Source organism: Equus przewalskii, chromosome 14 (genome assembly GCF_037783145.1).
Source record: "Equus przewalskii isolate Varuska chromosome 14, EquPr2, whole genome shotgun sequence".
Classification (NCBI taxonomy): domain Eukaryota; kingdom Metazoa; phylum Chordata; class Mammalia; order Perissodactyla; family Equidae; genus Equus; species Equus przewalskii.
Window position 1 is genome coordinate 22706645 of NC_091844.1, and position 27165 is coordinate 22733809.

The 27165-nt window shown below is 37.9% G+C and overlaps 1 protein-coding gene across 10 annotated transcripts in view; it reads right to left on the reverse strand.

Moving 5' to 3' along the window:
* Positions 1–27165, reverse strand: part of CTNNA2 (catenin alpha 2) — a 1089251-nt gene that overhangs the window by 67593 nt on the left and 994493 nt on the right. For all 10 annotated transcript variants that reach the window (XM_070573725.1, XM_070573723.1, XM_070573722.1 and 7 more), the window contains 3 exons: positions 26917–27073; positions 20556–20756; positions 3004–3155 (listed from right to left, as the gene is read on the reverse strand). In XM_070573725.1, coding sequence (XP_070429826.1) covers positions 3004–3155; positions 20556–20756; positions 26917–27073 — 510 coding nt within the window. The remainder of the gene's footprint in view (positions 1–3003; positions 3156–20555; positions 20757–26916; positions 27074–27165) is intronic.

Sequence of the window (27165 nt, forward strand, 5' to 3'; positions counted from 1 at the left end):
TAGTCTCATGTAAGAGGAGCAGAGTAGACCTATTCCAAGAGAGAAGTAGGGCCCTGAAAGGTGAGGCTGGGATACAGGAAAGACAAGCTTTGTCTACTTCAGAGGATTGCCTGGAGCTGGCCTGGAGTGCTTAGATACCAACATCACCATTAAATATGTATTGATTGCTGAGAGGCAAGGTGATAGAGAATTTGACCCTTCAAGGTCCTTTCTACATTTATTTTGAGGAAAAAAAGATTTCTTATTTTTCCAAAGTGTAATCAACACTTTGGGAGGGAGGGAGGCATGGTCAGGTTTGCTGGGAAAGAAACAGTTCAAGTTGTCTTACTGTCTTTCTTCTTGACTTAATGCAATGGATTTTTTTAAAAGTAGACTTAATCATTATACTCAGAAAGCAAACCAAGAAATTAAGTACAAAATGAAGCCATTTGGGTGCTGAGTAAAGAAGGATTTTAAAAATAACAATTTGTACATACTGTACATTTCTCTCTTCCTAAGTTTTAAGTGGTGTGAAATCCATCTGATCAAATCACTTGAAATGTCGAGATGGAGGAATGACACTTCATGTAATAAAGACATGGCATTTTATCTAAAATTATGTTTTTTTTACAGCTCATAAATGAATAACTGAATGATGGCTATAAAATCCTTCAGCCTCCCAGATGAATGGTTGTCACAAAAATGTGAAGGCTAACAAAGCAGAAAAATGGCAAAAGAGGGAATATGTCTTGAGGATTATAGTGGGATTTAGTGCCAAATGCTTTGAAACCATAACTCTCATGGTCTATTACCTTATTTCACAAGTTAGTATGTAATGGAAAAAAATGATCTAATTTGTTACTGGCTTAAATGGCTGACTATCCTTCCTTCCCTTCTCCTCCAATTCTCATGTCTTTTCTCTCTGTCACCTTCCTATCTCCCTAGGTATTTGTTTTTCTACCCCGCCTCCTCCCCCCAACACACACACATAGTATTAAGCACCGTGCCAGACAATGTACCGTTGTGAAGGGAAAATAAAAAGACAGCCTTTGCTTTCCAAAATTTCAGAGTCTAAAGAAGGTAATAGACATAAAGGAAATAGTATAATAAATACTACCACAAACAGAAACAGTTATAGGTAATTAAAGAATAGGATTAGTATTTTTAAGAGAGAAAATTTGGGGACAGAAGATCTGATACAAGTTTTGAAAGATGGTAAGAGACTGACAGATCTAAAATGGGCAAGTTAGAAGAATAGGTAATACATCTGACAGTGTCCAAATTCCAAATTTGAACTCCACATTGTTAAGTATAATCATTATTGTCTGATACAACTTACAAATGCTCTGAATTCTTTAAATTGATCAACTAACTATTATGAAAGACATATTAAATGTGCAAACAGTCAAGTTGACGTAAAAATAAGAAGGTAAGATGCTATTTGTACTCCCAAGTGAAGGAGTTTGGTAGATATTGCAGGAGAAGCATAGATGTCAATAAAGAGGGGAGAGAGACCCTTTCTGGTGATATTTTGCCCCACCTGCTCAGATCACCTTGAAATCATTGTGTTGTGCTCTGAATGCAGGAGTGGAAAAGGACCACACATAGATGTAATGACTTCAAGGATAACAGGATTTGGGGGAGAATTAACACCATATGTGAAGTCTTTGAAGGACTAGGGATGTCCAGAGAGAATACATTCTAGATACTTCTTGAAATATCTGAGGGGCCACACACAGAAGATAAATTAGTTGTTTGTTATTGTTTTTCAGTGTTTGAGGGGAGGTGGTTTTGATTATTTAGATGCTCTGAGAGAAAGTGTTTCAAAGTGCACTCAGCAGACGCCTTGTGTTTTCATGGAGCAGCCTCAGAGACAACTGTGGAGGCTGAGGGTGAGGATACAGTCTAGGACTGCCTTGTCCAATATGGTGGCCATGAGCCACATGGAGCTATTTAGCACTTTAAATGTGGCTAGTTCATATGTTTTGGATACATTTTGGTTAAATACAATACATCATTAAAGTTAATTTCACCTGTTTCTTTTTGCTTTTTCAATGTGTCTACTAGAAAATTAAAATTACAAATGTGGCTCTGATTATATTTCTATTAGACAGCATGCTCTTGAGATTAGCACTGTAGAAACCTCACCTCGGCTTCAATCATAATAGCCACAAGTGAATTTTTGTCATCAATTGTGCTTTAGAATATCTAAGTTTATTTGAAGAAAGAGTTCTTTGGCTAAGAAATGTGTTTGAAAACTGCTATGGCAAACTGTTGGTAAGGTAAGGAGAAACAAAATCATCTTACAATGGAATACTATGCAGCAGTTAAATGGAATGAGGTAAGCTATATGTCTTAATAGAAATAGACAAAGGCATATTGTGGGTGAACAAAGCAAGTTACAAATGATACTCATGTGCATTTTAAAATCTGCTGTTATATGTTTTCCAGCACACATATAATTACATAGACAATGGTTTGGAAAGCTCACACCTACCTGACAACAAACGATTGAGGATGGGAGGAGAGTAGGGTTGGTAAGGAAGTTTTGCTGAAAGCTTATATAGCCTTATTTATAACATCTTAATTATTTGTTACAAGGAGAATGCATCTGTGTATCACTTTATTGCCATTATTATGATCATCATTATTATAGTTATCATTATAAATACTACCAAGTTGGGTAATATTCATTTCTTTCCATCCCATGGTTTTCTGATCCTGATGGGAAAATCATATTAGCAAGAAGAACACATGGAGAATAGCAGAGGCACCCCAAGTAAGTACCAAATTTAGGCAACAATGCATGCAAGAAGTAGGTGGGACATCACTCTTCAGGATATTCATTGCCAATCTAGACTTGTTGGGATCATTCCTCCCTTTATAAGTAAAAAAGTCCCCCTTGTCTGACTAAATGAGAAGTCAAACAGCTTGTCAAGTTATACTAAGTAGTTGAAAAACAAATAGGCAGTAAATTCTTTGGGGTCCTTATTAGCAGCTCCAAGCTACAGAGGCCTCACATACCCTGATCATCAGAACAGCCTTTCTGATGTCCCGAACACCGTCATACACCAGGCGAGAGGCATCGATGAACTCATTCTCCTCAAATGGTTGAGGGACGTTGGCACTCAGGGCTTCAATGGCAACCTCTACTTGTTCAGCAAAGCGTGGCATCACTGGGTTAAACAAAGTGAAAAGCAGTGGATTAGGCAATCTTTCTTTCTTGCTCCCTTGTTCCAGCCCTTGGGCTCCAGGCATTCCAACAGTTCAGTGGAGCTGGCTGCCCACCTGTACAGTTTGGAGCGAACACAATTTAACGGCCTTTGTGCCACTTACTTCAGCAGAGGAAGCCAACCATTACTCCATGAATGGTGATGGTATGCAATAGAGCAAGTTTTTAAAATCTGCCCAAGGTAGTGTGGTATAGTGTGCATGAGTATAGATTTCATGTTATCCTAAACTGAGTTGAGTTCCACTTCTGCTAGCTACCAGTTGTGAAAGCTTGGCCAAGTTTTCTTAACCCTTCAAAACCTGTTTCTATGTGTATAAAATATAAGAATAAGACCTTACCTTAGGATTCAATAGGATAATGCATACAAATGTATTGGATGGCATCTGGCCCTTTCAAAGCCTCAGTAAACATGTAACTAATTTCAGATGCTGAAGTCATAACTGGTGAGTAAAAGACCTTAACTTACATGGCTTCACAGTAAAGTGTGAATGAAATGAGGCAATCCATTCCAATTTTGTCTGGAATGGAGGACTTGAAGTATTGGAGGTGGGCGGATGGCTGTGAAGGGAGGCTTGTGGAAGGACTGTGTAAGAGGAGAAAGGGAACTCCCAGGACACTCCAGCAGAAAGCCTACGGAAAGAGACCAGTGGACTCAAAGATGAATTTGAGTTTGTTCTGTTTCACCAGGACCACTCAATAGAAGGTCTGGAAGACTTCCACTGGCTACTTAAAAAATGCTGCTAATTCACTGATTCTTGAAAATTATAATTCAACTTTCTCAGCTGTTATCTGGTAACAATCAATTCATATGGTAAATGAAAGCCAAAAGCACAAAATTCATCTTATTTATAAGGACAATAAAATAGAAACATCATTTATCTTTTCCATTTCTTAACTTTCATGCCTGATTCGTCTTTATACTCATTTTCATCCTCTGTGGATATTTTAATATCCAATTTAATCCCTAGTATGAGCAACTCTGCTAAATTACTTTACTCTCTTGGGTCAGAGTATTCAAGATAAAACATTCCTAGCAAAATATATTTCTACTAGGAAAAGTCAAACATTATATATTTATTTAAAAAACAAAAAGAAGGGTTAAAAGAAAACAGAGCCATTCTTTTCATAGAAATTATCAAAACCAAAGCATGCGTGGGGTGGATTTCCTTCTGTGAGCAAATTACTATGACTGGTTCTCTATATTATTTGAATCTTTCATTTGGGTTTTTGAACTGCTTGGATACAAAAGGAACTTGGGGATATTGAGCTGTACTGCTGCAAATATGAACTAAATAAAAATATATTTCTAAAAACCACCACATTAAATTCAAGGCATTTCAGCTATCCATTTGCATTGGGAATGAAGTGTTTTATATGACTAAATAACCTAGATAATTGAAATTGACCTCCTTAAGCCTAAAAACATTTTTGCACGTTCATTTCACATGAGTACCTTTCCTAAATGAAATTACAAATTCCCTTGCTTTCTTAAACTGAAAATTGTGAAAAATATTAATTCTATTCTATTTGATGTTTAAGCTGCCATCACCACCATCAATTTTACAGATTTATACGATACTATCAGTAGCATTTGGCTACATGAATTTTTGTCCCTATTGTATAACTGACAAAGGATTAGTACTCCTACATGTATGTAAGATAAACACGCCTATAAATCAATAAGGAAAAAGAAAACTAGACAAAAGATTAGAATAAGCAATTCACAGAGAAAGAAATTATATATTATTGATAAATACATAATAAGATGCTTAACTTTAATAATTGGAAAAATTACTATGTAAACAATGAGATATCATTTCATACCTATTGGGAGGGGCAAACAAATTAAAAACTAATAATATCCAACTTATTGAGCATGTGGACAAAAGGGAACCCTTCTAACGCATATGGAGTGAAAATGGGTACACATGATTTTGGCAAACATTTTGACAAAATCTAGTAAAACGAAGCTTTCCAGTCCCAACTAAAGAGTTGGGATATTATCTGGAGCCTGGGCAAATACTGACTTCTAAAGAGATACTGCTCTATTCTGAGTCCTCTACCTTAGGAGGAAATCACTGTGAGATGCTCACTAAAGGTTCATGGGCAGGACACCTGGGTGGGACAAAATGAACTTAGGAATGCGAATCAGGGGACAGCCAATACATTAAAGTGAGTAAGTCTTGAGGTCAAAGCGTTGACTAGGAAGAGCAAACTGAAAAGAGACATCATTTGTGAGAAAGCTAAAAATACACAAAAGAGTACTGTGCATAATTTAAACCTATATGTGTGTTTATTACACACGATTTGAAAGGATATATAGCATCTTAAGTATAGTAATTACCTCTGAGAGGGGAAGGAGAGACATAGGATTAAGTAGAAGTCTTAAGGAGGCCTCAAGTGTATTTTAACTCTAAAAACATAATGTGAATCAGATATGGCAAAATGTCAATATTTATTATACCTCAGGGTGGAAGCGGGGTGTCAGTTATATTAGCTTCTGTTCCTTTTATATCTTTGAATCTTTTCATAATTCAAATATTTAAAAAGAAATCAACATGTTATCCTCAAGGCTGTATTCTTGTTGAATAAGGCTCTGAAGAAATAAAGTTCTAGCTCATGGCCCAGAACATAATAGAAACCAATTTGATCAACAGTATTCAGTGAAGAATCCCCTCAGAAATTGTGATTGCAATCAAATGCTTAATATTTGACCTTAATAACTGCCAAATGGAAAGCTGAGTTAGATAGTACCCACCTCCTAAACCCCGGCTCCTGTGCACACATCTCTATTTGTATGGAGATATTTGATGGAGTCTAAAAGGAAGAGAGGGGTTGTGTGTTGATTTGTTTTGTTTGTGCAAGGTCACCCTGAAGAAGAGTTGAGGAGGAGTAAAACACAGGAGGTGACCTGCTGTCTTTTTCTGCCTGCCTCTAGGCATGATTCTTTGCCCAAGGAAGAGGGAGAAAAGCTAAAATCTAATGGGACCGTTTTCATAAGGGTTACTGTGGGGCCCAAAACACACCCAGAGCTGCTTGGAAACCCCAAGTATGGAAAAGAGCATTCTGTTTGCTCCAGCATGGAATAAAGAATCTCTCTAGGGAGAGTTAGGAGGTAGGGTCTTGGTATAAAAAACAGTGTTGTTGATGTGGCATTGTCAGAAGAGGCAGAAAGAAGGCTCTTTTATGAAGAGATTGGAACAGAAAATACCATCAACCTTCTAAGAGGAAAAAAATGGCAGAGGAAGGGGTGCAGAACCCTCACTTTTTAAATAGGGGCTCAGAGCACAATTTAGCCTTAATATTCCAATGATCTTATTATACTCTTCAAGCTGGTAAAACCTAGACCTTGAAATCATTCAGTCTGATTTTATTCACTGTAACTAACAAGACATCCATTTCTCTTATCACAAGTCAGTGTTTTTCTGGGTCTGACCCTTAAGGAAAACATCCTCCCATGCTCTGCTCCTCCGAGCATTAAATACATATTTATTTAGGGCTTGGTCAACTTCTACTGCAGTTTAATCAACATACCATTTTTCCGTCTACATTGCTGTTCAATTTCCTGTTTTAGTTTATCCTGTTTTGTTTTTAAAAGTGGTAAGACAGAAAAACAAAAGTTTATAGAACAATGATCCGTCTTAACAGAACCTAAGACGTTAGTTTAATTATGAATTCTTCTAACTCTTTAAGAGGGTCTGAAAAATCAAATACCCCAAAAGTAATTTGGAGACAGAAAAAGTCTCAGATGACTTCAGATATGATGCTGATTCTGCTTCCCACTAATTAGGACAAAACACAGCATTGCCTTTGTGATTCGCACATTATATATTAGAATTTCTGATACAGGATTTTATAAATAGAAGCTTCTTTCTACTTTCTGAATTACATCCAAGAATGTAGACATCACTTTACTGTTATTTATCAGAAATCCTGGATTGTACTTAATAGCTTATGTCCTAAAAGGGTGATCAAAGTTGGAAATAAACTTTTAAGTTCTTGCTATACTTTTGTATTCAGAGTGCACATCAGGCCACAAAATGATGACATTCCAGGAGTAATGAAATCAGAGTTAAGTATGCAGATAAAAATCAAGGTCGCCTCACTCTAGTGTTAATGGAGATCCAAAACCAGAGGTGAGGAAGATCTGGACTGAGTCCTCCTGAGAGACTTTAGAGGTGAAGTTTCAGAGCACAGGGTGAATCAGTAAAATGAATGAGAAGTTGCGTTAAAGATGCAAATAGGACTGCTGACAACGGTAAGAGCAAAATCCAAGGTTAACTAGAGGTAGTGGAAATGAACTGCCAACCAACTCCACTGCCTCCGAGTAACTACCTAAAAGGTCCATGCTCAGCTTTAAATGCTCTGATGATTCCCTTTAATATAGCAGGGACTATAAAATCTCTTTATCAAGACACAAGCACAAACATCTGATGCCTGCCTATAATTCCTACCTGTCTCTCTCTGTCTTCCACCTATTCCTACATGTATTCAAATATTCCAATTAGACTGAATTACTTCCATGTCTTCAGATACGACAGGGAGACATACCAGGTCACATCAACATGTCCATGATCAATTTATTCTTTCATACTGAGATGTACTTCTTTCTCTTTGGCCTAGGTGAATTCCTCCTCAATCTTCAATGTCCAGTTTAGAATTGACTGCCATTGTGAAGCCTTCCGTAATCCCCAGACACCTCAAAGTTGGTTGTTCTCTACACTTTTATAGTATCCTAATTATGCATGCAATTTTATAAGACAGTACACTGTATTAAGGTTGTTTGACATTTCTGTATGCCTACTGTTTCACACAGGAGTCACTTTTAGGTAGGGACCACCTCTTCTTCACACTTTGAATCTTAAGCTCTTATGCTTCTAGCACAGCTAATCTATCCAGTTGGGAGAAGGATGAGAAGTGAAAGAATGGGATGTAGGGAAGAATTCATTTGCCATCTAGTATTTCAGGGACAAAAGGAGCAGCATCACATTTCATATACTAAGTCTCTCTCTTTCTGCTCATCATTTCGTATTAGTTCAGTAATTTTATTAAAGAGTTTCATGAATCATTAACCAAGTTATTAGTGGCATTCTAGGTTTTGTCTCTAGGGTCCTTTCAGAAACCTGAGCTCAGATTCTTTCAGGACCACTTAAGTAGAATCTTCACCACTGAGCATGGAGAAAGATTCATTATTGTATCCTCGACCAGTTCACCAAGGCCAAAATACTATATCTACATGCACAGGGGTCACCTAATTATGGTGTTGCAGTCGACCAACATACTCTCGAGTGTATTCCTTACACAAATTTTCTTACTGGGGATAGAGAAGAGAAAATAGACAAAGCCATTGTTCTACAGAAAAAAACAATCTAATAAGTGTTAATATAAAATAGAAAAGTAAGAACGTGAATGTTTGAAAAAATCTAGAAAGAATAAAATATCACGACTGGCATGGAATTGTTGCCAATCCCAATATCACAAATAGTTATTATGCCTCCATTTTAACAGTTGGAATTAGGTAAAGAATTAGGTGTTATCAGTAACTGAAGACATAAAGTACTAATTTGGGGAGACTCTGTGGGGGTAATTCCAGTATCCCCCTACAGCAGGAAAGCACTGTTTGATATTGTTCTATAGATCATGCATTCTTTCTCCAAAATGGCTTCTATCAGACACTGCTAAGGGATTTATTCAAGTGGCTCCCAATTAGATGCTAAGGAAGAGGAGAAAAGACCATAAAGGAGAATATGATCTAAACCACTGGGGGGTTGAACTTGCCCAAAGGAAAGTCTGACTGGCATTTCCAAGGCTCTGGGTGTACCTTGACAGTTCAGCTCACCCATGAAGCACCATCAGTTAGTGAGGAGCCTATTTGAGTCTGAGGCTCCGAGACATAGTGTAGGAGGAGGAACTAACACAAACTGAAGCTGTGACAAATTTGTAGCTTTGGCACCACTCAAAAATAATGGAGGACAAACCATAGAAGCTAGCCATCATTTTATATTGGGTCAGTAGTTTTAGTAAAGAAGTTCATGACCATTAATTAAGTTATTGGAGGATGTTCCAGTGTTCTACCCCCACGCCCCTCCCCCCACAACAGGGATCGTACAAAATCCTGAGCTCAGAATCTTTTTAGGGCTGCTTAGGTTTCTACTTATTAGGCAAGAAGTAAATAATTGAATGGATCTCTAAGTCTACCTCATGAATAGTGGTTATTTTATTTCTGTATGTAATTTATAAACTCATGTACTCCCACTAGATATAGATGTTTTCCTACAAGGTACAAGAGTGGCCAGAATCTTGCTGGAGCACTTGGCTAGGATTTCCTGCATTATCTAGACTTTTCATTTCTGACCTTGATTTCACACCCTGGCTCTAATCCCACTTATGATTTTCATCACCACTGGGTGCATAGCTTCTTCTGAGATTAATGTTTGAATTTATGAACTTAAGTCAAAGGAAATTTTTCCTAGTGATATCATTAAGATTGTTTTTCCCTTGGACATGTACATTGCTATCTTTGAATTATGTCCTGGCTTTATCTTGTTTCTCTATGCAATTCCCTGAGCCTGTCCTTCTCTACTCCAACTCCCCTTTCCAATCTCCTTGAGCCAATCTTGGTCTTTCCTTCCCCACTGTCCCCTCCTGGTCAATAGTGCATAGCTCTATTTTGACTCAATGGACTTTTGTGTTCTGGAAGCCATTGTACAAGGAAATAGCTACATTGTGCCACAAGTTAAATATGTCCCTATTAAGTCTATGTTGTGGGATCTGTCCACATATCCTAATGCTCTATCCTAATGATGCTAACTAGTCATTACTCTTATTGTCTGTCCCATTTTAACGCATCTGCAAATAAGTATGTTTGGTAGTCAGCCTCCGAGATGGCCCCAATGATCCTTCTCTCCTGATATTCATGCCCTGTGTGACCCCTCACCTTGAATGTGGGTTGGTACTAGTGACTTTCTTCTAACCAATAGAATATAAGAAGAAAGATGGATGCCACTTCTGAGATTAGGTTACAAAAAGATGCTGGCTTCCATTTCACTTGCCCTTTCTTGATCTCTCACTTGCTCACTCTGATGGAAGCTAGTTGATCAATGGAAAAGCCTACATGGCAACTAACTGAGAGGCGTCTGGTCAACATCCAGGAAGGAATTGAGGCTCGAAGTCCAACAACAAATGAGGAAGTGAGACCTTACAACAACCATGTGAGTGAGCTTGGAAGTGGATCTTTCACCAATTGATCCTTGAGATGACCACAGCCCTGGCCAATACCTTGATTGCAGCCTTGTAAGAAATCTTAAGGCAGTGGTAGCTAGCTAAGATGTGCCCAGCTTCCTGGCCCACAGAAACTATAAGAAAATAAATGTTTATAACATTAGTCCATTAAGCTTTGGGGTGATTTGTTAGACAGCAATAAATAACCAATAGAGTATCCTATGCCGTAAGTAGAAATATCAGTAAAAATAGTTTGCAGGACATTAAAATTTCTGCTCAATTGTAGCAACTACACATGGTTTAGGTTTCTGGTCTATTTATTGTGCCCAGGCAGAAGTACAACTGAATCTTGATATTTGATTAGGTACAAGTTAACCAATTTGAGCTTCAGTTTACTCTATTGTAAATAGGGGTAATGATAGGTGCTCTTCAGATTTTAAATAAAGTTGAGAAATAATACATTCAACAAATGTTTTATACAATTTTATACATAAACATAGTTGATACTTTAATCACTGAGAATAAAGTGGCAAATAAAACAAATATGATCTTGCCTTTGAGGCACAAAAAAAGTGGGATGTATGTAATAACATGCTTACTATTGTGCCTGGCCCATGGGATTCACAGTAAATGGTTCTTGTAGTTGTCTTCACACCATGACTCTGCCTTTACCCATCCACACTGCCTTTTCTGTGTTTACAGTAGGCAAAATCATCCAATCTACTTTGGATGGAACTTGTAGGTATGACTACACAATTCACTGCCCACAAGTGGGCCTTGTGGGAGTGAAGTAAACTGGAAATACATACAAATTAGTGCTAAAATCTCTGAAAACTGGGAAGTTGGTACAATTTATCTCCAAGTACCCCTGCTTTTATACCCTTCTTTCTCCTTGGCAGGACCATATCACCCTTCTGATGGTTTCACATTTTTAATAAAGGATTTCCCATGAAATCTGCCATTGGGACAAGATTTTATAAACTCACTCCTGGAATTTTCCTTTTTATCTTGATTGCCAAGAAGGTCAGTGTTAAACATTATATTCCATTATGACCTCACCAGATCCATGAAGGAAGAGAATCTTTAAAAGTTAAGAGACCTTGCCAAAAAGCTTGTAGCTAGCAAAAAAAAAAAAAGAAAAGAAAAAAAGAAAAAAAATTCAAACCCAGCTTCCCTAGCTCAAATGAAACACTCTCTCCAAAAACCTCCCAGCTTAATCTAATATTCTTGTGCAACTATTTCCCTCTCAAATTTATATTACTTTATTATATACTAATTGTTTAAATTTCAATCTTGAGTAAAGTATTCTCAAATGCTTTTTGAAATGTGGTGGAGGCAGTGTAGAAATAATACTTAAATACGTTCTCTCAGTTTAAGTCTTACTCTTCTAGACCAATGATATACTAGCTTTTTCCTGTGCTTTCTCTTGACAACTCTTACTCTAGTTAGAAGATGTTGAGCACTGGAAGCCAGGAGCAAGGATGAAAGAAGCCCAACTTAATCTGCTCCTTATTCCCTGGTCTCTACCTCTCCAGACAACCGTCAGCATCATTCTGGCTAACACTAATTCTGCCATCTTGTGTGTATTCTTGGACTTTCCTTCGTCAGAGTAAGTCATCTGTTCCCTCTGTGGGAGTTCCTAAGGGCTGCCATTTTCATAAATTCACGTTTGGAAAATTATAATGTACATTTCAAACATCAAAATCAAATTAAAGTGCCAGAAGGCCATACATAACCCATGAGCTGAATTGTTTGATGAAAGATGAAAAAGCGCTGCCTAGAAGAAGGAAAAAAAAATCTTCTAAATTCCATTCACCATAACTACCCTAAGAGAATCAGGGAACATCCGTCTGCTCTTGTCTAGACACAAATTCCTTTCCCCAGGGAAAGAAAATGCTTGCTTGGAAAGTTTTCTCATATTTTAAAGTAAGCATTTCAAGAACAATCACAAATAGCATATAAGTTAAGAGAAAAGGATGGCACATTTAATTCTCAAACTTAAGAAATGAATAAAATATTGAACATGATGCCTTATTTAGCTTACCCATGTTTGTGGAAATCTGGCTTGATAAATATAGTTAAATTTGGCATCAGTAACGTTTAAAGGATTGAAATGTAATAAAATAATTGCTAAGAAGTTAATTTTAAAGATTCTGATCTTGATCAACTGTGTAATTTTTAAAAAGGGTACAACACCCAAAATAAGGAATTGCACGTCAGTTACGTTTTTCATTTATATTAATAAACTTTTTTTTTTCAGACTGGCACCTGAGCTAACATCTGTTGCCAATCTTTTTTTTTCCTCTCCTCTTCTCTCCAAAGCCCCCCAGTGGCATCCCCAGTACATAGTTGTGTATTCTAGTTTTAGGGTCCTTCTGGCTCTGCTATGTGGGATGCCACTTCAGCATGGCTTGATGAGTGGTGACATGTCCTTGCCCAGGATTCGAACCAGCAAAACCCTAGGCCGCTGAAGCAGAGAGCGCAAACTTAGCTACTCAGCCATGGGGCCGGCTCCTAATAAACATTTTTGAGCTTTAAGTCTAATCAAGACTGGAAAAAATGAAGAGGTAGTCTTGGATATCAAGGGGTTAAAATTTAATTAGGAAGCAATACATGCACACACACCCCCCCACCCCCATAGAAAGGTGGACAGAGGACAGATATATACATTAAGACAGACAAACAGGCAAACACAAAATTTGTAACACAGGGTAGTACACGGTAAGTGTCTAATGAGTGACACATAGTAAAAGTAATGGAGGCACAGAGGAGTGAGATTGGCTGGTATGGTTAGAGAGACTTCACTGACAAGGAAGAAATCAGCTAGTGCTAGAGAATAACTAAAATATAGAAAGGCAAACCAGGTAAGGAGGGCATTTTGGGGTCACTTTGACCAGAATAATGGTCAATGATTCTTATGTCTATTATCTCAGGTTCTCCAGCTATAAGTAAAACTTCCTATTTTTCCCCAAATCACTTCTGGAATATGCCAATGATGTATCACATGTGTTCCCAAACAAGTGATTGTCAGTATATTCTTCCCTTCTTTGGTTCAAACACTTGTTGCTGATGTGGCAGAGATTCTGGGTGAAGGGAAGTTACTTCTGCCTCAGTTGTGCGCAATTTATACATTCCTGGTCACCAATTCCAGTGGACACCAGCACTGGCCCTACTAGACAAAATATGCAGGCCCTTCTGCCACTACACTGCCACTACCATGGATGCTGGTCCCTGATGCCCTTGAGGTGACAAAGAAGCACCATGTCCTTTGTAGTCCCCAGGATTCCAAATCCCTAATGTGATTCATGCAGAATGGGAGATTCATATCCTTCCTTTTTCACTTTGACAACTGGGCACTAGAAAAATGCTGCTTCTTCCACTACATTGCTCCAAACTTATGGCACATAAATATGCAATCATGAGGCTTCCCATGTACACTCTATTCCATCTCCATTTTCATGTTAGAGGTTTATCATCAGGCTAAAATTGTAAATCCTACTTTCTCTTCTTAAGTTGTATTTTCCCGGGTGTTTCTTCAGCCCCTCATGCTGAGAGAGCTGGACATGTCTGAATTCTAGCAGAACATATTATTTACAAACAAATCACAATAAAGAAAATACTTTCATGTTTCTGCATGGCCAGGTCTTTCTGAGTAAAAACGACGAGTAACTTGGTTCAAAGAATGACTCAATAGCAGTCCTAAGATAGGAAATAACCTAGAGAGAGATTTCCAGGTGCATCTTGCCAGAGATCTGTGTTTACATTTCAAAAGGGGAGAAATAAAGAGCCATTCACTTACATTCCAAAGGGTTGTGACAACATGGGATCTTTCCTGGGAAGAGTTTATTAACATTAAAGAGCAGAGGTTTCTCTCTGAGCACCAATTCCTATATAAGCTCCCAGATTCATAATTTTGTGGCTCCTCTCCTGTAGTATGGACCTCCTTTTTGTGCGCACAACTCATCTGGCCTCATCACATTGCCTTGAGAGGTAGAATGAGGCATGCAGAATGGGCAAGGTATATTGTTGCAAGTAATAAGTTTGTTCTCTGAGCCAGAAATCTTGCATTTGCTTTCAAGATAAAACAAATAAATACAGATATTAAAAACCAGCCAAGTCCTTATGATATCCAGAGTATGTAAGTTTCCGTCATATAGAAAAGGCTTTGAGACAAACCACATATTGTCTATTCAAGGACTATTAAGTGGATGAAATTTCCTTCTCATTCCTCTTACACTTCTCACTTCCCACCACCATGACTACTGCGACCAACAAGAAGTAAGACATTTCCTCCATATCTTAATCATTCTGACCTTTCAGAGAGAAATAAAATATTTTGTATCAATAGTAAGGGTTATATTAAAATACATTTAAAATATATTAAGAGGTCTAGGCGGAACCATCTCAGTCATTACAGCTTCTGTTAAAATTCATTACTTTCATAATCTAATTTCAAGGTCAGTCATGGAGAAGTGACAGACTGTAATAATCCTTCCTATATAGAATATCTAATTTTTTTTTGTCTTCCCAGTAAGCTGTCCCTACCACCTTCTTCTGATACCGATCTTATTTCCATCTGTATCCCCCACATCCAGCCACAGGGATAGGCAAGTCACCGAGACCTATCCAACCATAAAATTTGATCCCACTAGCAACAGAAATCAGTCCACATGGAATAAGAATGGAATAAGCCCAGTGGCCAAGCAGACTGCTCCCCTTTGATATGTAGAAAGTAGAAGGAAAACAAGTCTATCTGTTCTGGAATCTTGAGCTATGTATCTAAGGCTGCTAGTGGACATATTCTCTATTGAGAAAAAAAAGTAATGTCCTAATTTTTTGTATTCATTTAATCAACACATACATATTAAATGCTAATTATGTGATTCTAAGTCCTAAGCATTTACAGTAACACCTGCCTCTAGGAACTGACAAGCTAGTTGTGGACAATTTACATTGAAGAGGACATACTAAATGTCAAAAGACTGATAAAGTTCCCTGTTGTCTCCAACAGAGACATGAGCCAGATCTTAAAGGATAAGTTCAATACACAGATGTAGAGGAGGAGGAGGAATTGGAGAACATTACAGGAAGGAGAGTGGGAACAGCATGGATGCATTGTGCCTGGGGAATAATGAATACACCTGTTCAGATAGAGCTGAGGGTTTATATAGAAGATTCAGAGGGAACAATTTTTCATGTTGAGTGCAGTCAAGTCACCAAGAAACCAGGACACAGTGACACATATAGTCTAAGATCAGTAATATTGACCATCCTTGGATGACAAAAAGCTAGGCAATACATGAGAAGCTGAGGCCCAGAGGCATTAATAAATTTGTGTAAGGTCACAATTAGTTGGTAGAAGTCAAGGAATGAGTTCTGATTCTTAACCTGGATTCATTCTACTACATTGTACTGATGCAATGGTACCCCTCATTACTATTTCCAGTTTGAGTGCTTTCAATTTGCTGATCCTCTTATATTTTCTAGGCAAAATATATAATGTTTAAAAAAATCTCATTTTTATGTAAACTTTACCTTATAGAAGCATGAATATAAAAATAATACCATGACTACTAAGGGAAAGAAGCCAGTTTGAAAAGGCTACATACTTTATAATTCCAACTATATGACATTCTAGAAATGGCAAAACTATGGAGATAGTAAAAAGATCAGTGGTTGCCAAGGTGTTTGGAGGGGGAGAGGGATGAATAGATGGAGCACAGAGGATTTTTAGGGCAGTGAAAACTACACTGTATGATACAATAATGATGGATACATGTTATTATACATTAGCCCATACGAGTAGAATGTATACCACCAAGAGTGAATCCTAATGCAAACTATGAACTTTGGGCAACAGTGATGTGTCAATGGAGGTTCGTCAACTGTAACAAATGTACCACTCTGATGGGGGATGTTGATAATGGGGGATGCTATGAATGTGTGGAGTCAAGGAGTATATGAGAAATCTCTGTACCCTCCCCTCAATTTTGCTGTGAACATTCAACTGTCCTAAAAAAATAAAGTCTTGGGGCCAGCCTGGTGGCATAGCAGTTAAGTTTGCCTGTTCTCCTTCAGCAGCAGGGGGTTCGCCAGTTAGGATCCCAGGTGTGGACCTACGTACTGCTCATCAAGCCATGCTGTGGCAGGTGTCCTATATATAAAATAGAGGAAGATGGGCATGGATGTTAGCTCAGGGCCAATCTCCCTTAGTAAAAAGAGGAGGATTGGTGGTTGATGTTAGCTCAGGGCTAATCTTCCTCAAAAATAAATAAATAAATGGAAAACAACAAAGCCTTAATGAAAAAAAAAATATATACCATTTGTTTGGCCCACATATTCTCCAAAATAATGGAATTTTAATCTCACATATGGAGTGCTCAATAACATAAAATCCTCATTAAAAGTACTTTTTCTATTTCTCGTTTTTTTTTTTTATCTGCTCTGAAGAAGGACCTGCTGCAGAGTCTCAGAGATCTCTCATCCTGATCTCGTTCGCATTGCCACAAACTTGCATCACAATCTTTACTGAGGGAGTCAACTAATTCATAGATAATAAACTACAGACTGACTGGTCAGCCTTTGAATCTCTCTCACTTTCTAGCCACTCAGGGAAGGTTGTCAGGTGGTAAAGTGGAAGTCTCTCTACAGAGCCCCACCCTTGCATCATTTACATGTCTAAAGAGGGGCTGGCCTGTGTTTGCAAACCCATTTAACCGCAAAGTCTCCTCTAGTGAAGACTTTTTGAACATTCTTCCCTTTTTTAGATTCTTCTTTGTAATAAACTCACGCCCACTCCCTTCAGCCCCTTCCCTTCACCACACCCTATGGCCATAGTACACAGGCTCCATTGTGCCTTGTTTAAACTTTCCCTTATTTCGGAATATTTTTTCCCTTTTGGACAGTTATTTTCAATGGAGGTTATTTTGCCCACCCCTCAAGGACATCTGGCAATGTCTGGAAACACTTTTGGTTGTCACAACTTGGGGTGGGGGAAGGAGGAGGTCCTCTGAGCAGCTAGTGGGTGGAGGCCAGGGATGCTGCTAAGCATCCAAAATGCAGGGAACAGCTCCTCTCCCCCAAGAACGAATTACTCATATTAAAATGTTGATAGTACAGAGGTTGAGAACTTCTGCCTGAGTGTCTAGAATCTAACAACTCAGATACAAAACTCAGCAGAACTTGGTAGGTTATGTCAAGGCAAAAGAAAATATGACATTTTGTCTTCCATGTCCCGGACTCTTTTTTTTTTCTTCATTCTTCTTCTTAGTACCTTCCCCTCCTTGCCCACTGCCCCTGTGTCCTATCCTCAAAGTAAAATGTACTCTCAGGACAAAGTCTGATAAGCTCATATTAAAAACATGACCAACTCAATGTGGCTTTAAGATTTTTTAAGAATCAGGATCATAATGTCAGCCCAAAGGTAGATACTTGGGAATTAGTGATATGCATAGGAGATTTTATTTTGAGGCTATATATCTCCTTAGCACAGCCAGACACTGACCAGAGGGAACTAATTCATTTTAGACAATATACATAACCAACAAAACTCTGCACAACCATAAACACAGAACTGATTGATGGTCTTCTTTGAACTTCGTGTGTCTAGCACATTTCCCAGTAATTCTAATTAGCAATCAGTGAGTTAACAATTAATGTTTTTGCTTCCATTTCTTTGACAACCTCTATAATTACTCATAAAGAAACAATATTGTTCCTGTTTAGGAAAGAGAAGAACAATTGGGACAGAAGCAAATAATTTATATACCTTGTATATTCTAGTTCTTAACCCACTAATAGCCACTTTTCCTTGACATATATTCTTGTATTTTCTACTACAGTTGTGTATAAACTATTCCAATCTCTTCTACTTGGTTACTTTCCTAGTTATCTTCAATGTATCCTGAAAAACAGAAAGAATTTAAATGTTTTGCTCATCTCAGTTCAATTAAGAATTAGATGTGGACATCAGAATCAGAAAGGTGCCTTTAGTTAAGTCTCTACAGTATTCAATTACTGTAAGGAAGGGCTGAGATGATAATTTTAAAAGCTCTGACAATGAACCAATGACAGGAAAATCTTGATTAGTAACAACAATCCAGGATGCAATCGCTCTGTTCTATTTTTTTTTTTTTCAGCTAAAACAAAATTCAAACATAAAATTATTTACATTTCAGGACTTTGGTGAAAATTTGGTAAAAATATTTCCATCAGCTAAGCACATTGTCCTTGACTGTAAGTAGATTTTGACCCAAAGGGCACCACTCCTTCTGTTCTGTAAAGCAGTCCAAGATACAATAAGGAAAAAAAGTCCAAAAAGTCTCTTGAACAATGCCTGAATTCTTTGTGTGCACAAAGTCACATGCAAATTGGCAATATGCTCTGCTTCCTTCATCGGCTACAATTATCATTCCACGCAGTCATGAGCAGGCGTGAGCTGAGAGTCCTGTCTCCATGTCTCCCACTCTTCTCTGCTACTCTTTACCCAGTGTCAGACCCAAGGGAATGCTGCTATGTGTCAGATACACCACCTGATGCTAAGACTGTGTAATGGAATAGAGCTCATGGGCAAGGAATTGAGAGCCCCAGAAATGTGAGAGGGCCCCCTTAAGGTTGAGAAAGAATTCTTTAAACTGGAGAGTAAAATGCCCATTTCTAATTCTTCTAAGTGAGGAAAGAAATACTGTATGGCTTGATTTGTGTTGCTCTATTGAATGCAAAGGGCAAGCCTACTTGAAAGAAAACAGTACTGAAATTCACCTAGTTAAAATATATTTTATTATCATTATTGCTATTGTTATTATTTCTAATTCTAAGTCTATGAGGATTGTCAAGAGCAACAGTCCCTGGATGTGCTCTTTATTATGTGAATTACACTATTCCTTTTCTACTTATACTTCAGAGAGAATACCCAATGTCTCTGTTTATCTGTTGTTTTTCTGTGCCATTCCAGACTAACAAATATCTGCAGAAGTCCTTGTAAATGACCTTTCCCTGTAGAAGGAAACATATTTCTACTGACATGTCTTATCATATAGAACTTGGAACACTCTATACCTGACCTTTCAGAGACATCTATTTTTAAAAATCCTAGTGGTTTCCAAAGTCCATGTACAGATTGAAGAGGTCCTTCTCTGGCTGGGGTTTGAGAAGAGGTCCTCATGTGCATACACAGGACCCAAATCATTACATATTCATAACTCCATCCAATATAGAGTTAAATTCTCTTTTTCTATCCTTTTGTCTCCTGTCCTTCCCTGAACTTTCTCTCTATTCTCACTCCACCACCATCATATATACAAATACACAACGCATGAGGGACTTCAGAAAGGGTCTAAAGACAATAGACATTAGTCAAAAGCAAAAACTACTAAAAATAGGCCAGTCTTTGTCAAAATTATTCAAAGTTATGGGTTGTTGTGCTGACTCAGTGGAAGTAAAGTCTTTTTTTCCATCCCAATGCACCAGAGAGCTATGGCAGGCTCCCAAAAGTAGGTGTGTTTTACACAGCAGGGATTCCCCAGTGGGCAGCCACTTGCCCCTGAAGGAGGGCATGCAAGGCTTTCCTAGAGGCACAGGGCAGATATGGAAAGTCTATCCCTTTTTCAGCAGTCACCATCTCCTTTCCTTGAGTACTTCATATCCAGGCACTACCTAGAGCCTTCATGCTTTCCCCTGGTTGTCATAGTTTTTCCTCAAGGTCTTACCTTCTCAAGAAATAGATGGAGAAATGGCTTTGAAGTTCATGATTCCAAGCTCCAATCACATCTCCACTATTTTCTAGATTTGCAACCATTTTTCTGTCTCTTAACTGATTCAAACCTCCATTTTTGTATTTGAAATTGGAGATAAGAAAAATTTCTCTGCCTACTTCAGAAGGTCCTTTTGAGAATCAAATGAGATTATATAAGAAAACTATAAATATATACACACAAAGCAATAAAATCATTGTTCTGCTAAAGTTATTCAAACTCAAACTCAGTAAATGAAGTGAGCGCCCCTTCTATGATTGTGCATAATTTAGAAGCCTAAAGGCCAATAGAAAACAATGAAACAGATTTATTCCAATATGGAAAATAAACACAACGTTGACACTTTGGTGGAATCTAATATCCATATTTACCTGTCTCAGAGAGCAATTTTGTAGCTTCCAGCACCTTCTCAGTGTAAACACCAGCTTCATAGTTTTCCATTTCAGCATTGATGATGTGTATGACTCGAGCCGCCCGGCCTCTGATGGCCCCCGCAGTCCGGTCCAGGGTGTCCACATCTCCCTCTTGGAGGGCTATCACACACTTGTTCACATCCTCCAATATATGATTTTCTGTGGAGAGGACACATACTCATTTATATGATTTCACATCACTCAGACACTTAACCAATCTAAGACTCATTAGCCATCAGGAACCGTCATCTTTCCCCTCAATATATGCCTAATAACACTGAAACGATATTTAAAGGACATAGTTTACAGTCACAATTGTGGTTCTCAAACTTGAGCAACCAGAAGGAGGACTTGTAGAACCATATAAATTGCTGGGCCCTGTTCCTAGGGTTTCTGATTCACTAGGTCTGGGGTGGGCCCAAGAAATTGCATTTCTACCAAGTTCCCAGGTAATGCTAATGCTGCTGGTTTGGGGACCATACTTTGAAGACCACTGACTTAAAGAATATTCCTTTCTGTGTTTGAATGTTTGAGATTTATTGTATGAAAAGGTCTTTTAGGAGTGATTGTGGCAGCTAACATGAAGTCAACTTGACCAAGCAGAAACATTTCTAGAAGTGATCAGAATCACACTTTGGGTGCATGTTTGTTTAATCATATTTTTCTTAAGGCAACATGTGAGGGAAACTATAGAATGAACAAATATCACCCAGTCTTCTAATATCATGCCATGTACAAGGTATATACAATGGGAAAATTGACTGGGTGAAGATGAGTGTAGAGTTTTCTGCAGTTAAAATACAGTGCATCTTGTGATTGGTTCCCTCAGATTAGAGCCAAGGTGAGTGATCCCTCTCCTGCCTTTGCCCAAAATAGAATCCAGGCAGGAGGATGCGAGGCTTCACTCTTGACTAGCACAGATAAAACACACGATCTGGTCCCTTAGAGTTTGCAAGTGTGCAATTTTGTATGTCCTATGTCCAATGTGAGATCTGTAATTACGTCCTTCGAACATTCTTGAGAAATAGAAGTCTAAAGAAATGCTAAAAAAGTTTAGTACTTTGAGGAAAGAAAAGAACTTAAGCTGAAAATGCACACACATACTCACACATACACATCCCAAATAGATAAATAGAACAAGTTTGGAAATAGTCTTAAGTAATCTGGTAACCTTTTAAAAATTATAACTGCCAAATGCAATGAATAATTAATAAATGATTAAAATAAATGATTACCTTTTTCAGAAGTTTCTAGGGCTAGTTCTGATTTTAAAATTCCCAAAGACGGAGAGATGGGAGGGTGCTCAGCTAATCCCAGTCTCTACCCTAGATCTCTTCTACTTTCATTAAACCAATCACTCAGAGAAGATTTATTTTTTTAGCACATTGGGCATAAAATCGCAAAGTTTAACTTTCTTTTCATAAAATAACACCTGTTTTGACCTCATACAATGTGCTTTCCTCACTCGAACCATCATAAATTTTAAATTGCTACACTCTCTAGTTCTTTAATTTCAAATAGAAATTAAAATAGAAAAATAAATGAAATGCTTCTACGAAAACAGAAAAAAATGAAATGGAATGAAATTTTAATATTCAGATTCTTAAACTTACAAAAAGTAGTACTTTCTGAAAGCTGATATTTTGCTGAGTAAAAGAGAAAAAAAGTTGTGCAAACACAGACTTAAAAAGTTTTCAGTTTGATTAAGGAACTTCTGAAAACCACCCTTTTATGAGATCTTGAATTGTATCAGGCAAACTTATCTAAAAGGACACCTGAGAAAAAGGTTTACTCAAAACTTGGTTTAGAATTTTAAATACAAAAGTTTGATTCAAATAGGTCTCCCTTACTGCCTGCTGGATTCTTCCAGACAATTAAAATGTGCCCTGGTCCCTGAAAGTGGGCAACTGGGAGGGTCTTCATGTCAAAAATATGCATCCAGCCATTTTCTTTGAATAACATACTAGCATAAGAATAGGCATAGCTATTGCTTTTCTGTGCATAGTTTAAAGATGGGATTTTGGAGTTAAATGAAGAACAGAAATGAACCTGTGAATTATCCTAGATGCCAATAATCTCTGGAGTTAATAAAAATTTTTAAAAACTCTAACAGATTCATTCATGACCCAATATATTAAAATGAAATGATAAGTGTTTTTTAAAAATCTATTTCTCAAACTAGAATTATGCAACTAATTTAATGAAGAGGCAAGAAAAAGAATATGCTTTTATAGATATAACTATACAAATGTGAAGGAGGCTGGAGAGGCTAGAAATCCATGATATCAAAAACATTGCTTTTAATTAGTAAAATCATCAACTAATTTGTTCAATGGTTAAGTTAATCATGTTGGGTGAAAAATGTATTAATTTTGATAATTTTATAATTTATTAATTGACTTTTTTTTTGAAATCTTAAGATAGTTTACTCAGCATTTCCCAACATTCCCCAGTTAGGGGTATGCCTTTTATGGAAAAATGAATCACAATTCCCTCATAATAGTAGTTATATTGGTGGATGGCATATATGTAAAAGCTACTATGATTTGGAATGTTTTTAAATAGATTTGCATTTTATTAAGCTAAGTACCAATGATGTATTTGAAAAAGAACTGTACCTGTTCATATAGCCATATTATCTGATCAAAAGACACACTTGATGTATATATGGATTCCTGGATCCCTTGTAATAACTTCTCCTCTCCTATGCCCTGCAAACTTAGTTCTGGGACCCCCAGGTTTGGAAGCACACTGGCCTAGGATCTATCAAGAAGAGCAGTGAATTATGAAGGCAGAATCCATACTTGATTCATACTTGCATTTCTGACAGCAGGCAATCAAAGAAGAAATACTGAATAAACACGTAAACTGAAAAGAGACAATCAATTACATATTTTTATCCTATGGTATTTTCAAGAGAAAAAAATTCATGAAGTAAGAAGATAGAGGAATGCTGTTCCAACTAGAAAAAAACATAGAAGAGAAAGAGGTAATAATAACATACATATTCCAGAGATGATTCCATTGCTGGGAAAAACTACCCAGGTACTTTGGGTGTTACACCCAGATATGAAGCACGGTATTTAAACATATTATAAAACATTGGGCTGCAACATATTTTGTGATAAACTTCCTTGAATTTTTGCAACCTTATTATTTAAGAAAAGATGGAATTTTGCTATAAAAATCACTGATGACCAAGCTACTTGATTTTAGAAACTATAGCTGTGAGGTTTATAATATTCAAAAACCAAGTTCACTGTGTGAATTTTTAAAAGGAAAGAAACTCAAGACTGGAGTAAAAGTTAAATAAAAGAAAAAAAGAAGGAAAAGGCAAACAAAACTCTTGGACATTATGGGATCGAGTTCATAGCTCTTTCAGATCTTAGATGCCTGCTACTTTGTGAGCCAAACCAAGAGTTAAACGATCATTATGCCAAGATGCTCATTTTAAAACACTATTAAAAATTGTAGATTTTACCCAGTGGGAACAGTTTAAGTGTTCTAACACAGCCATTCCACTTTTTTATGAGCCCTGGTCACATGTGAAAATTGGTTTTGCTCCTGTAATTTTAATAACTAGCATCATTGCTCCCCAAACTTGTTGCATTTCATATGAATAAATTAAGTACTCAGACATACAAGTTCAGGTAGCATGAAAAAAAACTATAGTCTTTTAAAAACAAAGATCTTTCTTTGTTGTTTTTTAAATAGAGTTTTCTGCCAGAATAGATATTCCCTTAAAAAGAAACTAATACATAAAATGCCATTAAAGCCATTCGAAAATTTCTCCTGGGCCAAACTTGCAATTTACTGATGCAAATGTTTTGGCTTCAGCTCAAACTGGAGGTAGGAAGTAGATTCCCCAACTATTGGGTTGTATCCACAGCCGACCAGCAGGAGAGAGTGGGCTGTGTCATTATTTGTAAAGCCAGTCTGTGGAAAGGTGCCTGCTGCCTCCGATTGTCAACTCCAAAGGCAGGCTCCAGCAGGCCCTGCCAAGGCTGGATTCTTGACAGCGCCTGTTCATTTTCCTGTCAAGACATGCCGCGGCACTTGTACCACTGGGGTTGGACCGCACAGCATTATCAGCAGAAGCCAAAGCCTTTTCTTGTTGCCGGCAATAATGAGATGCACAAAGGAATGGCAGGAGAAAGGTGGCAAAGAGGCAGAGCTGGCAGAAGAAAATTAAGAAAAGCTTCATGCTCTTGAAACAATCTGAGATAAGACCTCCTCACCTTTCTTTTCCCCACCCTCAGAAAATTTTGTACATGCATTTAAAGAAGAGGATAAGTTGGGAAAGTTTTAAGTTCTGAAATGATTCCTTTATGAAAAAGGTAGTGTATGGGTATTTTCTCCTCATTTGTAGATAGAAGGGGAAGTAGAGTAAGATTTCAGGCTATCAAGATTACTGTGTGAGATTTGAGGCTGGTTGAAGAGTCCCCCTGTCCCTTTATGGGGACCCCTGTAGTCATCCTGGCAAAGACCGACTAGATACTAGAAAGATGCCCAGTAGTGGTGGCTGTCATTCTATTCCCTGCTGCCCAAATAATTTCTAAGCACCTTAAGAGGGATGCATTTCTTAGATGCCTTTTACATTGTTAGGACTCAGCCATCAATCAGTAAAGCAAAAATAAATAGCAACATATTGAGTTCTTTATCTGCCAACTCCTAGATATGGGTATGTTTAAATGAATAGCTGCTTTGACAAGTCCTCAAAAACAAAGCACCTTGGGGATGGAAAATAAGACAGGTTTCTGAAAGGGATTAGAGAGCGGAATGAAGACACCAGAGGTGGGAGAAGGGAACTGCAGTGAAAGCTGGAAGCACCAAAGGCAATTTCCCTTCTATGTTGACTTACTGTAAACTATACAGCTTCTGAAATGAGGATAATCTGGATTTTAATACCATGTCTTCCCAGTTACCTACTCTCTCAGTAACTTAGTTTTCTCAAAGGAAGACTCAGAATATTAATACCTACTTTATACAATTTTGGCGAAAATTCAAGCAAACAGCAGAGAGTTAGGCAAAGTATAGACACTGAGCACACGTTCACACGTCTTCCCATCTGCCTTTTCTTGCCCTCCATGGTTTAAAAGTTGGTTTTTTGATTATCCAGACTTGACTATGCTGCTCTCAGACAAGGCTTTAACATAAGCCCCCAGTGGGAATTCACTGTCTGTTTTTCATGAAAAGGAAAGGCTACACCTAGAAAAAATTTCCAAATACAATTAGCCTTTCCCAGAAATCTTTTCCACACCGTTATAGTCAGAGGCCTTGTCTGCCTGCATCCTACCAGCAGTGCTGCGACACCTCCCTCTAAGGCCTCAGTTGGCCAAGAACGAGCAGGTCCCAGTCAAGGATAGGTCATACCCGAGTTGGCAGGTGTCAGTTCCACACACCTGTGGGCAGAGTCAACATCTGGTCAGTTTGAATTTTCAAGGATTACTTGGTTATCTTAATGCCTCACAAAGAAGGCTGATGTTTCCAGCGACCTCTTCCCCCACACCTCCCACAGAGTCTCTTCTAGGTCAACTGGGCCAAATGTGTTTGGAAAAAGGCCCATTTGCTGGCTGGTAGCCCAGTTTTGAAAAAGCATTAATAAGTCCTGTTAAAGGTCAAATCAACTATATGGTTATTCAAATGCATTAACATCCTTCAGTCTGTCTTCATTTACAAAGAACAAAGTTACAATTTCAAGCAATGACTAGTTTTATTTGCTTTCACTTACTTCCTTATACAATCTCAAAGACAAGTGCCCAAACCTCAACATCTCCCAAGTGCCTCATAATAGTTTTATTCTGTGGCTAATATTTTTACCTAGCTTATCACAAAACTGGGTAACTTCACCTCTTAGAAAAATGACTTACTGAACAGAGCCAGATTGGAATAGCTGATGACTTTTTTGATGGTGCTCAATACATGTTTATTTGAAATATAAACCATGGGGATTAACCAATCTCACATCCCCATACCCTTTTTCAGATGGGTGACTCAGATGCATCAAAGGCCGTCGTTCTTAAAAAACTCCAGGAACTGAAAAGGAACCTAAGTCTCCTTAAAGAATCTGTTCACATTTCCGACATCTTTATCACAACTTGTGTTTTTCCCTCCTAATACTTTGACTCGGTGACTTGAAATAAGGTGCGCATCAAAGAAGAATTTTCAAGAGGGTGTTACATTCACATTTGCAGAGATGATTGAAAGCTCAAAGGGCCAAGAAGAGTACTTGAAACACAGACCCATGACATTTGTAAGATATTCCTTATCTCATCCTGTTCTCCTTCAGCTGCCTTGTAAGGGGCCTGTTCGTGATTACCTGAGACAGAAAGGAAGTCATCCACTGAGGTGATGTCATCCACAGCCTCTGTCAGCACTCGGACCTGCTTCTCCCACTGGTCTTTGAAGACGTCCATGTTGTCCTGAGCAACTTTGCTCTGTGGTCGAGCAGCCAGCGTGAGAGCGGCATTGATGACCTATTTGTTAGAAACAATCCAGGGGCATATTGACCACACTCTTCAAAAGAGTAACAAGCAGGACAAAGACCATGTTGAAACCTTGGACCCTA